The sequence below is a fragment of the Hyla sarda genome, chromosome 8 (assembly GCF_029499605.1).
Source record: "Hyla sarda isolate aHylSar1 chromosome 8, aHylSar1.hap1, whole genome shotgun sequence".
Lineage (NCBI taxonomy): Eukaryota > Metazoa > Chordata > Amphibia > Anura > Hylidae > Hyla > Hyla sarda.
The window spans coordinates 50,126,713-50,142,975 of NC_079196.1; the positions used below are offsets into that span (position 1 = coordinate 50,126,713).

Consider the following 16,263-nt stretch of genomic DNA (forward strand, 5'->3'; position numbering starts at 1 on the left):
AAATTTATTTGGAAAAATAGTTATCTTAACCTTCCTCACTAGTTTTACTGTGTTAGTTGAGATGGAAAAACCCATTTAAAACAGCTCTAACACCACTAAGTGTAGACTTTGGAATAAATGCTTTTTGGGTGTTAAATTGGCCACAGTTTTGTTTAAATCAAAGGACTAAAACAGCCACAGGAGTTAGGTGATAACCTAGACCAGTGATCTTCAACCTGCAGACCTCCAGATGTTGCAAAACTACAACTCCCAGCATGCCCGGACAGCCGTTGGCTGTCCGGGCATGCCGGGAGTTGTAGTTTTGTAACATCCGGAGGTCCGCAGGTTGAAGACCACTGACCTAGACCATTGAATTTCATGAATACTGTGAGACCCCAGTTGTTTGACATTTAGCTCTCAGTCAAAAAGAGGCAGAACGCACTTGCTTGCTTCTAGCAAACCAGTACACTTTAGCACCAATGACCCTACTGAAGATCCTTATTACTCTGCTTAATCGGCATGTCGACTTTAAAATTAGGACATTCTTAAAGGGATACTCCAGTGGAAAACTTTTTTTAATTTTTTTTTTAAATGAACTGGTGCCAGAAAGTTAAACAGATTTGTAAATGACTTCTATTAAAAAATCCTAATCCTTTTAGTACTTTTTAGCAGCTGTATGGTACAGAGGAAATTATCTACTTTTTGAATTTCTTTTTTGTCTGGTCCACAGTGCTCTCTGCTGACACCACTGTCCGTGTCAGGAACTCTACAGAGCAGGATAGGTTTGCTATGGGGATTTTCTCCTGCTCTGGACAGTTCCTGATAGGGGCATCAGGTGTCAGCAGAGAACACTGTGGACAAGACAAAAAAGAAATTCAAAAAGTAAAGAATTTACTCTGTACCATACAGCTGCTAAAAAGTACTAAAATGGTTAAGATTTTTTTGTAATTTACAAATCTGTTTAACTTTCTGGCACCAGTTCATTAAAAAAAAAAAGTTCTCCACCGGAGTACCCCTTTAAGGTTAGCCACTTCAAAAGCTCAGCCTAATTCCCACCACAAGGTTTAAAGGGGTACTCCGGTGAAAAACTTTTTTTTTTTTTAAATCAACTGGTGCCAGAAAGTTAAACAGATTTGTAAATTACTTCTATTAAAAAAATCTTAATGCTTCCTGTACTTATTAGCTGCTGAATACTACAGTGGAAATTCTTTTCCGTTTGAAACACAGAGCTCTCTGCTGACATCATGACCACAGTGCTCTCTGCTGACATCTCTGTCCATTTTAGGAACTGCCCAGAGTAAAAGGAAATCCCCATAGCAAACATATGCTGTTCTGGACAGTTCCTAAAATGGACAGAGATGTCAGCAGAGAGCACTGTGGTCATGATGTCAGCAGAGAGCTCTGTGTTTCAAAAAGAAAACAATTTCCTCTATAGTATTCAGCAGCTAATAAGTACTGGAAGGATTAAGATTTTTTTAATAGAAGTAATTTACAAAGCTGTCTAACTTTCTGCCACCAGATGATTTAAAAAAAAATGTAAAAAGTTTTTCACCGGAGTACCCCTTTAACATCCTCTGTTAGTTTAAATTTGTCGACCATAACTTGACTGCAACTTCCACCCAACTCCTGAACCATCAAACCAAAGCTGTGAAAGTCTATAAGAGATGCCATACCACATGTTATGTACAAGTACAGGTATGAAAATGGTGCTAAACACAGCATATCTTTGACTCACAAAGAGTTAACCCACGGAACCCAGGAGACAAAAAAAACCTTGTGAAGGAAACCTGCATGGAACCATGGCTAGAGGATTGCCTTTCTCTTAGACTTAAAGAGTTAATGCCAACCTCTAACTGTAACTTAAATGTATACTAAAAAGTGAGCCTTGTACCAGACATACAGTACAATGACAATATCAAACAAATAACATATACAGTGATCCCTCAACTTACAATGGCCTCAACATACAATGGTTTCAACATACAATGGTCTTTTCTGGACCATCGTAAGTTGAAACCAGATTCAACATACAATGCTACAGACAGTCCAGATCTGTGAAACGTGTCAATGGCTGGAAGAACCGACCAATCAGAATGGGCATTCACTGGTAAAACACCTGTATTACTGAAGTGTATACACTGACTGGTGTCTGGTAGCGCCCCCAACAGTACAGGGAGGTATTACATGTTCTGTACACTTTACCTGTACCAGGGTTAGCTGCTCCTTTGGACACCAGGTGAGGGCGATTCCGTTACTTTTTAGGACACTGTGTACTGTACAGGACCCCGAAGAAGCTCCTGTCCTCTACATAGATCAGTGTTTCCCAAGCAGAGTGCCCCCAGCTGTTGCAAAACTACTACTCCCAGCATGCCCGGACAGCCTTTGGCTGTCCGGGCATGCTGGGAGTTGTAGTTTTGCAACAGCTGGAGGCTCCATGCTTGGGAAACACTGACATAGACAGTGATATACAGCTCCAAGCAAATCTTTCTTACTGTTATATGTAAGGATTTGCTTTATCTATATTAGTTATCTACTTATTTTTCTTTAATCCTCACTTTTTTCCTATTTTTGGATGACATTTTGGTGCCTTTAGAACCAATTAATATTGTAACTTGAGGGACCACTGTACACTAAAATGCATATTTATATTGGTAATGGTTATAACAAATTATTTTAGAATAGTTAAAAACATATCGCACAGGAGGAAAATGTTCCTCCAGTTCTTCTGGCGAGAAAAATAGGGCGAGAGAGATAAGACAGAAAGTTACATATCCTTCAAAACTCTACCCGCCTCATAGTAAAAATTCATGCACAAAGCTATAAAACTTTACAGGCAAGACTATAATGACTATAAGTCCTCCTTCCAAAGTCCTGTTCACCTTTACTTTACTTAAAGGGGTACTCTGGTGGATAACCATTTATTTTAAATCAACTGGTGCCAGAAAGTTAAACAAATTTGTAAATTACTTCTATATAAAAAAAAATCTTAATCCTTCCAGTACTTATTAGCTGCTGTATACTACAGAGAAAGTAATTTTCTTTTTGTTTCCTTTCTGTCTGTCCACAGTGCTCTCTGCTGACACCTCTGTCCCTGTTAGGAACTATCCAGAGCAGGAGAGGTTTGTTGTGGGGATTTGCTCCTACTATGGACCGTTCCTGACATGGACAGAGGTGTCAGCAGTGAGCACTGTGGTCAGACAGAAAGGAAATTCAAAAAGAACAGAACTTCCTCTGTAGTATACAGCAGCTGATAAGTACTGGAAGGATTAATATTTTTTTTATCAAAGTAATTTACAAATCTGTATAACTTTCTGGCACCAGTTGATTTAAAATACATTTTTTCCACCGGAGTACCCCTTTAAGAGAACAGGGCAGTTGTTACCACTATATTTACTAGATGTTCAAGCCACCTGGGTGAATATCACATAAAAGCGTTTTACTTAGTGACAAAGAGATCAATTTTTTTGTGCTTATTGAATTCCTCTGCATATCCTCAAATAAAATGGTAAAACCATTGATCAGGGATATATGAATACCTTATTGAGTCAATTACATGATACCAAAATGGAAATGTTCTTAACCATTTGCATTAATATTTCTGTTATAGGCCTGCAGAAAAAAAATTATCAGCTCTCTAAAGAGCCCAGACAGGACCAAGGAAAACTATTTGCCCCTATACAGGACCAACAAAATCAGAAAATAGCAAGGGAAATACAAAATCAAGGTAACCATATATTATACCAGGGGAGGAAGCTTGCCAAGGCTAGAAGTGAAAGAGATCTTCATGAAAGAGAGCAAAGACATGATGAGAATTCCGAGGAAAGTGAAGATTCGCAGAGCAGTGAGGAAGAGGAAGGATACAATTATGGTCACTCAAGGGATAAAAGAGACATCAACAATACTCAACCTGTAGAAGCAAAAAAGCTTGGAAAACACAAGAAACAAAAGCAATGTCAATGTGAAGAAGGAAAAGAGCACAGAGAAAATTGTAGCAAAAAGTCTGAAAAGAATAGACACTCAAAGGGGAGGCAAAGACAAGGATATGAGGGAGAACAAAAAAAGCAGGATACTCAGAAAGTTGGAGAGGAAAATAGGAATGTGACAGAGAAAAGTGATGGAAACATAGAAAGGGTAAATCGTGAGATATTTAATGATACTCTACAACCGGGACAAGTAGAACAAGGACAGCCAATAACAGAGGAAAAGAAACATAAAAAGCATGGAGAACGGGGACAGCCAATAACAGAGGAAAAGAAACATAAAAAGCATGGAGAACGGGGACAGATGAAAGAAAAAGAAAAGAAACATGGAAAACATAAAGAACAAGGCCAGAAAGGCGCAGATGGAAAGAGGCATAGAAAACATAGAGAAGAAGGGCAGGAAAGGGAAGAGAGAAAGAGACAAAAAAAATATGGAGGACATAAAACAGATGAAGAAAATAGACAACCAGAACGTGGAGAAAAAGAAGAGAGAGCAGAAGAAATAAGACAAACAGATAATATAGAAAGAGCAAAACATGAGGTCCCTGATAGTGCTCTCCAAAAAACAGAAGGCCAAGCGGAACAGGGGCAGAGGATAGCGGAGCAAAAGAAACATGCAAAACATGGAGAACAGGGGCAGAAGATAGCAGAGGAAAAGAGACATGCAAAACATGGAGAACAAGGGAAGGAGACAGCAGAGGAAAAGAGAAATGCAAAAAATGGGGAAAAAGGGCAGCAAAGTGCAGAACAATCAGGCCAAACAGATAATATAGAAAGAGTAAAGCGGGAGATCCCTGTAAGTTCTCTACAAGAAACAGAAGTTCAAGCAGAACAGAGGCAGAAGATAGCAGAGGAAAAGAGACATGCAAAACATGGAGAACAGGGGCAGAAGATAGCAGAGAAAAAGAAAAATGAAAAACATGGAAAACAGGGGCAGAAGATAGCAGAGGAAAAGAAAAATGTAAAACATGGAGAACAGGGGCAGAAGATAGCAGAGGAAAAGAGACATGCAAAACATGGAGAAGAAGGGCAGAAGATAGCAGAGGAAAAGAGACATGCAAAACATGGGAAAAAGGGTCAGGAGATGGCAGAAGGAAAGGGGCATGCAAAACAAGGAGAAAAAAGGCAGAAAATAGCAGAAGAAACAGGACAAATGGATAATATAGAAAGAGTAAAACCTGAGGTCCCAGAAAGTTCTCTCCAAAAAATAGAAGGCCAAGCAGAACAGGGGCAGAGGATAGCAGAGCAAAAGAAACATGCAACAAAGGGAGAACAGGGGCAGAAGATAGCAGAGGGAAGAAAACAAACAAAATATGGCAAAAAGGGGCAGAAGAAAGCAGAGGGAAATAGAGATGCAAAACATGGAGAACAAGGGAAGGAGACAGCAGAGGAAAAGAAACATGCAACAAAGGGAGAACAGGGGCAGGAGATAGCAGAGGAAAAGAGACCACAAGAACTTGTAGAAAAATTACAGGAGAGAACAGAAGAAACAGGACAAACAGATAATATAAAAAATAGCCAGGCAGATAACATAGAAAGGGTAAAACGTGAAGTCTTTGACAATGCTCTCCAAAAAACAGAGGAGCAAGAAGAAATTAATGAAGCGCAGAAATCAGGAAATGGGAAGAATTGTACAAGGAAGCATGGTAAGGACAATGAAAAGAAAGAGAAATATCATAGGGGACACGGCACACTGGCAAAGGAGCAAAGTCTAGCAAAGTACAAATATCATAGGGGGAATTGTACAAACAATGAGGACAGAGCACACACAAAGGAAAAGAGGCATACACCAAAGAACAGTAATGGAGAGAAAAATAATCATCAGCCAGGCGAAAGGGTAGGGCAGAAACCAGGGGCACAAAATCCCTGTCACAAGAGGAGTCTGATGCCAGGAGAAAGGGAAGGACAAAAGCAGGGAGAAAAGGAAGGACAAAAGCAGGGAGAAAGGGAAGGACAAAGGCAGGGAGAAAGGGAAGAACAAAAGCAGGGAGAAAAGGAAGGACAAAAGCAGGGAGAAAGGGAAGGACAAAAGCAGAGAGAAAGGGAAGGACAAAAGCAGGGAGAAAGGGAAGGACAAAAGCAGGGAGAAAGGGAAGGACAAAAGCAGGGAGAAAGGAATCAAAACCCAGGAAATAAGGAAACAAAATGTCCCCATCACCTAACAAAAAGACATGAACATAACAAAAATAAAGAAAAAGTCACTGAAAAGCATACAATTAATAATCGAAAAGAAGTGGAAGACAGAAGACAAAAGTTCAATAACAATTTCAATACATTTACAGACACTGAGAATGATAGTTCAGAAGAAGACTCACGAGAGGAAACCAATAGTCATGATAGCCATGAAGATAACAACGAATCGTCACCTGGCCAGGTTATTGAACAACCAGAATCTCCACCAAACAGTCTGTTACCATTACCAGAATCAGGTGAGCAGCCACCAGTTTTGGCTGGTGAGCAACCATCAGTTCCATCAGATGAGCGGCCTCCTACCATGACAAATGATCCAGAAGCTGCAACTTCATCTGATACATCTACGGTGTTAGAATATGAGCAGCCGCCGAATGAAAATAATAAACAGCAGCAAGAGTTAGAAACCAAGGAACTATTAGACAGTGAGCAAATATCCTCTACAAAGAGTAAAGAACCTCAACGTCCGGTCATTGATGAGACACAAGTTCAACAGGATGATCAGCCACAAGATCAGAATATTGGAGAACCACAAGACCAGCCACAAGATCAGAATATTGGAGAACCACAAGACCAGCCACAAGATCAGAATATTGGAGAACCAGAAGACCAGCCACAAGATCAGAATATTGGAGAACCACAAGACCAGCCACAAGATCAGAATATTGGAGAACCACAAGACCAGCCACAAGATCAGAATATTGGAGAACCACAAGACCAGGCACAAGATCAGAATATTGGAGAACCACAAGACCAGCCACAAGATCAGAATATTGGAGAACCACAAGACCAGCCACAAGATCAGAATATTGGAGAACCACAAGACCAGCCACAAGATCAGAATATTGGAGAACCACAAGACCAGGCACAAGATCAGAATATTGGAGAACCACAAGACCAGCCACAAGATCAGAATATTGGAGAACCACAAGACCAGCCACAAGATCAGAATATTGGAGAACCACAAGACCAGCCACAAGATCAGAATATTGGAGAACCACAAGACCAGCCACAAGATCAGAATATTAGAGAACCACAAGACCAGCCACAAGATCAGAATATTGGAGAACCAGAAGACCAGCCACAAGATCAGAATATTGGAGAACCACAAGACCAGCCACAAGTTCTGAGCATTGATCAGGCAGCTCCAGCCAGTGATCCACCATCTGCTTAATATGCTGATGGGTCACATGCTCCAGATATAAGTCATCATCCCTAATTCTAGGCTATGCTTAACCACCAGTTTCAGCAGCCGAATACCTCGTGTTTACTCAATGTATAAATTTTACATGTGTCTAAGCCTTCAAATGAATGATGGCCCAAAGAAACATGCATTGTTAGTTACTACTAATGCCTGATCAAAATTATGTTATAGCTATTATTTAGAAATAAAATAGTAATAAAATATCTGTCTCTCATTTCATCATTTAAAGAACATATATTACATTTCGGGGTCAATATTAAGCCAAAAACAGCCTTGACAGGTTTCTATTTGAGTTTACTACATGGTTGCACTTAGGGGGAGATTTATCAAAACCTGTCAAGAGGAAAAGTTGCTGAGTTGCCCATAGCAGCCAATCAGATCGCTTCTTTAATTTTTGACAAGGCCTCCCTCCCATAGACGTGAATGGAGGGGGTGTGGTTTTACGTCTTGAGGGGGCGTTTTGAACGAAATGTTCAAAATGCTGGAGCACTGGAGTACCCCTTTAACATCAACATTTCCAGCACCATTGGGGAAATCATGACTGGAAATAGAGTTTCCCAATTTGCTCAACTCTAGTGCCTGCTTGATTTAAGGGGAACTTCTCTGATTGTGTTTCCAGAGGGAGATTTATCAAAACCTGTACAGAGGAAAAGTGTCCCAGTTTCCCATAGCAACCAATCAGATCGCTTCTTTCATTTTTAACAAGGCTTCTGCAAAATGAAAGAAGTGAGCTGATTGGTTACTATGGGCAACTGGGCAACTTTTCCTCTGGACAGGTTTAGATAAATCTCCCTCCCTTGTATTCTTGGATTAAGAACTGTAAGACACTTTTGGCGATTTGGCAGTGATATTGCAAGGGTCAGTTGTATTTTCAGACACTTTTTTTGTGTAAAAGCTATGTTGGTGCATGTGCAAAAAGCTCCAAAAAACATGCACATATGTAAATTGTGCAAAATTTCTAAATGGACGAAATGCACAAATACAGTAAATTCATGCAGAAATGTAAACAGCCTGTCTTAAACTAGTGCGGAGAAAGACAGATTTAGTCAATTCCCCTGTAATGGGTAAGATGAGTAGAACTGAATGTGGCAAAAAATTTGGCGCACCAAAAAACTAGGTTACATCACATTTTCAGTGTGTTTTAGATATTTTGTAGACAGTTTTGCCTCCCATTCAACAAAAGGGTGTGGCATACCAGAAAGTAGGCCTGGCTTTACTAAAAGGCGGTGTGGCTTAAAGGGGTATTCCAGGCAAAAACTTTTTTTTATATATCAACTGGCTCCGGAAAGTTAAACAGATTTGTAAATATCTTCTATTAGAAAATCTTAATCCTTCCAATAGTTATTAGCTTCTGAAGTTTTCTGTCTAACTGCTCAATGATGATGTCACGTCCCGGGAGCTGCGCATGAAGGGAGAATATCCCTTGCATGATGGGAGAATATCCCCATAGGAGCTGGACAGCTCCCGGGATGTGAGTCATCAGAAAGCAGTTAGACAGAAAACAGCAACTCAACTTCAGAAGCTAATAACTATTGGAAGGATTAAGATTTTTTAATAGAAGTAATTTACAAATCTGTTTAACTTTCCGGAGCCAGTTGATATATAAAAAAAAGTTTTTGCCTGGAATACCCCTTTCATGCACCACATAAAATGTGCCAAATTTAAAGGGGTACTCCGCCCCTAGACATCTTATCCTCTATCCAAAGGATAGGGGATAAGATGTCAGATCGCGGGGGTCCCACCTGTTGCGGCTTCCGGAAACGCTGGAGGCTTCGGCTCCCGACCACGGTGACGTGAGATCGTGATGTCACGACTCCACCCCCGTGTGACGTCACGCCCCGTCCCTCAATGCAAGTCTATGGGAGGACACGCCCCCTCCCATAGACTTGCATTGAGGGGGCGGGGCATGACATCACACGGGGCGATGTCATGACGTCACGATTTCACATCACCGTGGTCGGGAGGTGTTAGGATGAGAGCCTCCAGCATTGCCTGAAGCCGCAACAGGTGGGTCCTGCAGCCGAGATTCCAGGGGTTCCCAGCGGCGGGACCCCCGCGATCTGACATCTTATCCCCTATCCTTTTGAGAGGGGATAAAATGTATAGGGGCAGAGTACCCCTTTAAAGGAAAATGTTTGCCAACTAATAGATAGAAACTTAGACTGGACAATGGAACGATGTGCCACATATATCAAACAGCCTAATACCGCTGGCTGTCCGGGCATGCTGGGGGTTAAAGTCTTGTAACAACTGGAGGGCCACAGTTTGAGACCACTGTTTTATGTGAATTGGCTGAACCTACACAAGGCTAACGATGATGTAGAAAGATAAGTCTTCTTGATTTGTGCCCCATTTCTCTGAAAGACCCATGGGGGCTGCCTTTTCTACCTATATGGTATGTATGCCCTTGGTATGAAAAAGAATGTGGGTAAAATTTTGTGAAAAAACCCAAACAAAAAAAAAATGTCAAGTTCTCAGTATCTTGATATTTACTATTATAATGCAATAAATTTTTGCGCTTTGCTTCAATGACACGTTGATAAAGGAAACCAACCTGAGGTAAGTCCATGATGAAGTTGTAGGCATTGGCTTCTTTTGTTGCTGTAATGATATCATCCATAGTTGCGCTATCCTTACCAAAACGGATGTTTTCAGCAATTGTTGTAGCGAATAAGACCGGCTCTTGCTCCACAATGCCGATCAGAGAGCGCAGCCACTGGATGTTTAATGAGCGAATGTCATGTCCATCCAAGGTGACCTATAAAAGTCCAAAAAAAAAGGCCAAAATAACCAAGATTAGCAGTAGGCCCAAGTGAGTTGCCCTAACCCTGCTTTCCTCTCTCTGAGGCTCATCTTAGCAATTCAGCAAAAGCCAAGCTGCCAAGGGAAGTCTGCCACCAGACTCAAGTTGAGGACATCATTTGAAAGCAAGTGCTTAAAGGAGAATTGCGGCATAAATTTTTTAAGTCCCCCTGTTCCCGGGCTACAAAAAACATAAAAAAACAAACTTTAACTCACCTTCCTACATTCTCCCATTGCGGAGATATTGGCGTCCCGTTCCTCTGATGCTGCTGGCTTCTGGCTTCTTAGGCTCGAAACGTCACAGTGCAGGCAACGTATCACCGGCCGCAGCGATGTCCCTCCTCGGACGGTGATAGGCTGAGCGCACTGTCATGCAAGGAGCTTGGGCCCGCCTTCTCCCTGCTGTCTGGGCTCCTTACATGACAGTGCACTCAGCTTATCACTGGTCGATATACTGCCTGCACTGTGACATTTCGAGCCTAAGAAGCCAAAAGCCAGCAGCACCGGAGGAACTGGATGCCGACATCTCAGCAATGGGGGGGAAGTAGGAAGGTGAGTTAAAGTTTGTTTTTTATGTTTTTGCAGCCCGGGCACAGGGGGACATAAAAATGTACGCTGCAGTTCTCCTTTAAAGGGTACTTTGCACCACCTCTACCAACTTGGCAGGATAAAACATTTAAAAGAACCTGTAGACAACCCCTGCCCCTAAAAAAAATGTACATTTTAATAGGGTACCCTGATCATACCTTTTTACAGTTTCTTGATACACCCTTTCATTCCTGAGATATGAGGGTTTATAGTTTGTCCGACAGTTGAGGGACAGTCTGATGGGCATAAAGTTAATTTTAATAATGGGAGGGGCTATTAGTTGGTGGGCGTGATTATACAGTCAGGGGGGGTGTTCATGTTATATATTGAGGGGCATGTATGCCTAGTATACCACCTGACTATATAACCCAGGCCCATCACCTGACAGCCACTCTTATTATTAAAATTAAGTTGACGCCCATCTGACTAATTCCTTGAATTGTGAGACAAACTACAAACCCTCATATCTTAGGAACAGAAAAGTGTATCAAGAAAAAAGGTGTAAAATTGTAAAAAGGTGTGTGATCAGGGAAGTTCTTTAATTACTATTAGAATTATATTTATTTTCTTTAAATGTGTTTTCCTGCTAAGTTCGTAGCGGCAGTGCAAAATACTGCAGTACAGTCCCTTTCAAGTAAACAGGGCAATCCTGCAGTATTGCATCATCACCACGGCCACTGGTAAACATTGAAGAAGCTACGGTGTTTGCTCAAATGCCACGGCCCCTTTAGATAATCAACAGGGTTACCAAGAGCTGGACCCCCAGTGATCTAATATTGATAGTCTATCCTAAGGTTGGGCCTTTAATTTTATAACTCTAGATTGCCCCTTTTACTAAAGCCAGATCTCTGCCTGATTGGCAAGAGGCATCACATTCTTGTGGTTCCATAAAGGGGTACTCCGCCCCTAGACATCTTCTCCCCTATCCAAAAGATTGGGGACAAGATGTCTGATCGCGGGAATCCCACCGCTGAGGACCCCCGTGATCTCTCTGCTGCACCCAGCGTTCTTTTAGAGTGTTGGGTGCAGCGTCGGAGGCTCATGATGTCACGGTCACACCCCCTTCTCCCACTTGTGACGTCACGGCTATGCTCCTCAATGCAAGTGTAGACTCGAATTGAGGGGGCCTGATCGTGACGTCATGAGCCGGGCGTGGCTTTGACGTCACGAGCCTCCGTCCCACATCGCCAGTCATCCCGCATGGAGCAAAGTTCGCTCCGTGCACCGGATGTCTGGGGTGCCGCAGCCGAGATGGTGGGGGTCCCCAGAGGCGGGACCCCCAACCTCAGACATCTTATCCCCTATCCTTTGAAAAGGGGATAAGATGTCTAGGGGCGGAGTACCCCTTTAAGTCACCAAGATGCAGTAACCACAACTATGTAGTGCACCAAGACCATTAATGTTAAGAGCTGGAATATAAAAAGCACCTGAACAAGGTAGGGTAAGAAGGACTGAGCATGCAGGAGATAGGTGAATGGTTATAGAAAGAGGGTATGAAAACTATAGACCAACTATGGTATAGCAGCAAACGTACATGAAAAAGAGATATTACCATATTTGCTAAGAATTGAAACTCCTTACTATACATTGAAAACTCTTTGAGATGGGCTACCCCATGATTTGTAGGCCAGCACTCACCATGCCTTCATCAGGATCATAGAATCGTTGAATAAGTTGTATCGTTGTACTTTTTCCAGCTCCACTTGGTCCAACAAATGCTGTGGTTTCTCCAGACTTGATGATCATGTTTACTTTGTCTAAAATCTAAGGCATAACATACTGCATGAGGTATTGTACAAAAAAGAAATCACTTATAACAAGTTATCAAGCAATTTCTACTGCAACGCTATATATTTTCCTACAGAGGTACAAATAGGCAGTATGCATCATACAAGTATCAACAACCCAGTGGTCAGGGGTTGTCCATGAGTTGCAGAAATTACAATAGCTGCAGGTAATAGAATAATAATAAACAAACCTTACTTACCTGTTCAATCTGAAAAGACCATCAAGGTCAACCTATATCCCTATTGTCATTATAGTAACAAAACGGGTCTTAAAGAGGCACTGTCATTGTTAAAAACTTTTCATATATTGCAGGACTCATTATAATATGACATTTCACAATATACACCTGTTAAAAAAAATGTAAATTTTCACCTGAAATTCAAGCTCAAAATAGCCGCCACTAGGGGTCGCCTGTCTTTTAGCCAGACAGACTAGTCTAGATTTTACAGCATACTGGATACTGGCCATAAAGCCTACCGGTATCCAGTATAGGAGATTTCTATTGAGTGTATGCAAAACTACAGATAAAGGATGTGTGGACATGCTGGGAGCTGTAGTTTTACAACAGCTGGAGGCAACACTGCTCTAACACAGTCATTTACAAACATTTCAGCTTCAGTTGTTACAAAACTACAACTCCCAGCATGCTGAAACAGTCAAAGCTTTCTCAGACTCCTGAATGACAAAGAAGTTGATCAGACATTCAGGAGTCTGTGAAAGATGAATGACACACATAGTGACAGCTATACTGATTAGCATCCAGCTTTACTAGGAGAAGATAAAACAGATAGAACATGTATTCATAAAAATGCTGTACTTTTATCTAAAAAATCCTTGCACTAATGTTATAAAGATCTATTCTTATATTTATACATTTTATCCTGTTATGAATTCACCATAATGTCTTCTGATTACTGCAGGCAAGCTCCAAGCATCTTCCTCTGTGTAACATGACACAGCATAAAACCAGAGAGGAGAGGGTTACAGAGTAGAGAGTACTGATTGGCTGACTGCCCAGGCTTGCTCCTGTGAGGGAGACAGACTGACACGCCCCCTCCAGCCTGCACAATGAAAAAGTAACTCACCAGCAGATAATTGCTTATATCTCTGGATATATAGGTCCGAGACACATACAAATTATATGCACATGATCAGGATTGGGTCCTGAGTAATATATCACTTTTTTATTTTTTTTTGCACTATGACAGGTACGCTTTAACAAACTGGATCGAGGTGAAAATATATTCTTAAAGGGGTTATCCAGGAATCGAAAAACAGATATTTTCTTTCATGGTCTATTCACACGTACAGTATTCTGAGCAGATTTGATGCGCAGGATTTTCTGCTGCAGATTTCAAATGACTGAATGACTGAACACAGCTGGAAATCCTGTGCATCAAATCTGTGCAGAATACTGTACATGTGAATAGACCCTCAAAGACCGCACCCAGTCTTTCTCGAGGTTGGGTATGGTTCTGCAGCTCAGTTCCATTGAAGTGAATGGAGCCGAGTTGTAATAATCCACCCAAAGTGGAGACAGACAGGGAGCAGTCTTTAAAAGAAATTAGGCCTGTTTTTTTTATTCCTGGATAACCCCTTTAATATAAAGTATTAAAACATGCGTATCAGGCATGATTCATTTTGATCCACAGACCGTAATCGTAGGCCCTTCTGGATCCAGTTTGCTGATATTCATGTTTCTGCTATATTGATTTACTGCAGGCCATCGCTCATGGCCATTCGTGCAGATGCCTACCAGTAGGGGGTGAGAGTTGTTTTTGGTTTTTGTGTTTGTTGTGTATATTTCTCCATTGTGTTTCTACTGTCTTGATCCAGAGGAAGGCAAAAAAAAAAACATTATGATTCTGAAGTCAATCACCCCATATACCCAAACCAGTGCGGCCAATCACTAGCTTCAGTAGTAATACTACCCTCCACCCCATGAAATAGAATGACTACCGGGTGCCACAAAACAGTTTTTTTTTAGGTTTTTCATGCACACGCACAGCACTGGCCATCTGGATTTGTAGCTGGCCCACTGACTTGAATGTGGTTGCCCTGTAGTTCCCTTTGCAGAAGAAAAGAGTTAAGCGATGCAGAACTACTGTAAGCCAGTCTTCAATTGCAGGATTGGCATGGGCTACATATATGTTAGCAGTTTAAAGAAGTTTAAATGCAAACTTTTTTATATATCAATAAATCACCCTTACCCCCACTAGTGTGCTAGGCAGCTCCCCACTCCACCCCTTGTCAACACCTGGGTAGGTGGGATAAGGCTATATCACAGTGTTTTCCAACCAGTGTGCCTCCCTTTGTTGCATAACTATAACTCACAGGAGTTGTAGTTTTGCAACAGCTGGATGCACACTAGTTGGGAAACATTGCAATATCATAAAACATGACAATTGCAACTGTGACTGTAGTCAGACCTCATACCTTGACTTCTGGTCTGGACGGGTAACGGAAAGAGATGTTATGAAATTCTATTTCTCCCTTCACCTTGTCCAGTTTGTAGCCTTCTTCTGACATGCAGTCAATAAGTGGCTCCTGCAATACAATAAAATGAGCTGAACATTTCATTTCAAAATTGTCTCTCTCATGTCATAACCTGTTTGTAAATCACTACATTAACCGAAACCTAATATAATATTATTAGCCATAGTGCAGAGATTATCCATATCAGCTTTGCCTTTTTTTTATACTGTGTGACGTCAAGTCACAGGCTTTAAAAACAGTCTGCTCTGTCCTTTCTCCACCCCTTCCTTCCTGTCAGCACAGGATACTAAACCAGTGTTGTGAAGAAGAAAGATGGTATTACTGGTTATTAGATTAATAATTCATTCAGAATTAGATAAGGCAGCAGGGAAGCCCGTTCTGGTGGAAACCACTATGACTTACAATGGCTCCCTGCTGCCTTATCTATGAAACATAGTCATGAATCTAATAAGCCAAAACACCAGCTCTCCCCCTTCATATCACTGGTCTTGTCACATGCTGTCAGGAGGGGAGAAGGAAGGAAGGACGGACGGGGGACCTCTCTGCATTCAGAGCCTATGACATGATGTCACAGCTTACACAGCTGATATGAAAGATCTATGCACTATAGCTAATAACATTATATTAGTAAGTTGCTTTTTTTATATATTTTTTTTACACCATACACAGGTTATTTCTTTCACCAGACAATCCCTTTATTCTAAGCCTGTAAAATTATTTCTGTCAAACTTTTTAGGTCTCAAAATGAGTCCCAAAACCAGTATGTCTCCATTGCATCTGAGTGAGAACTAAACTTACTTTATCAATGGTCTCAAATATGTTTGTGGCTGCTCCTCGTCCTGATGCAAAGGCCTGTAAGCAAGGAGATGCTTGACCAAGATTAAGAGCACCAACCAACACACCAAAAAACACCTAGGAGAGAAAAACGTAATGTTAAAAACCTATTGCTATATTTAACCTGCTGTGGTTAAAGGGATTGATCGTCTGTTCAAAAAAAGAAAACCGCACTACTCATCTCTTCAATCCTCCACTGATTCAGTTCAGATGGTCCAGCAGTTACTGTTTACGAGATGCCAGCAATGCCTTAATAGTCTCGGCAATTGTGGGCCATACTACTGGCACCAGTTATTGGCTGCATAAGTGGTGCCATTATGGCATATCATTACTGATAGCTGGGAAACAAAGACTGGCTTGGTAAATCAGCTGATTGGTAGGGTGCCAGGAGTCGGACCCTCA

At 41.4% G+C, this 16,263-nt stretch overlaps 2 protein-coding genes across 2 annotated transcripts in view; one reads left to right on the plus strand and one right to left on the minus strand.

The window, feature by feature from the left end:
- The window catches only part of LOC130284387 (bile salt export pump-like), a 93,583-nt gene that overhangs the window by 58,274 nt on the left and 19,046 nt on the right, over positions 1-16,263 (minus strand). The window contains exons 7-10 of the mRNA XM_056534683.1: positions 15,826-15,939; positions 14,968-15,078; positions 12,382-12,507; positions 9,908-10,111 (exon numbers count right to left, since the gene is read on the minus strand). Of these exons, the coding sequence (XP_056390658.1) occupies positions 9,908-10,111; positions 12,382-12,507; positions 14,968-15,078; positions 15,826-15,939 (555 nt within the window). The remainder of the gene's footprint in view (positions 1-9,907; positions 10,112-12,381; positions 12,508-14,967; positions 15,079-15,825; positions 15,940-16,263) is intronic.
- On the plus strand, positions 1,513-7,501 carry LOC130284388 (trichohyalin-like). The gene is made up of 2 exons (XM_056534692.1): positions 1,513-1,674; positions 3,587-7,501. Exons 1-2 carry the CDS (start codon positions 1,644-1,646, stop codon positions 7,321-7,323), a joined length of 3,768 nt encoding a protein of 1,255 aa, XP_056390667.1. The 5' UTR covers positions 1,513-1,643; the 3' UTR covers positions 7,324-7,501.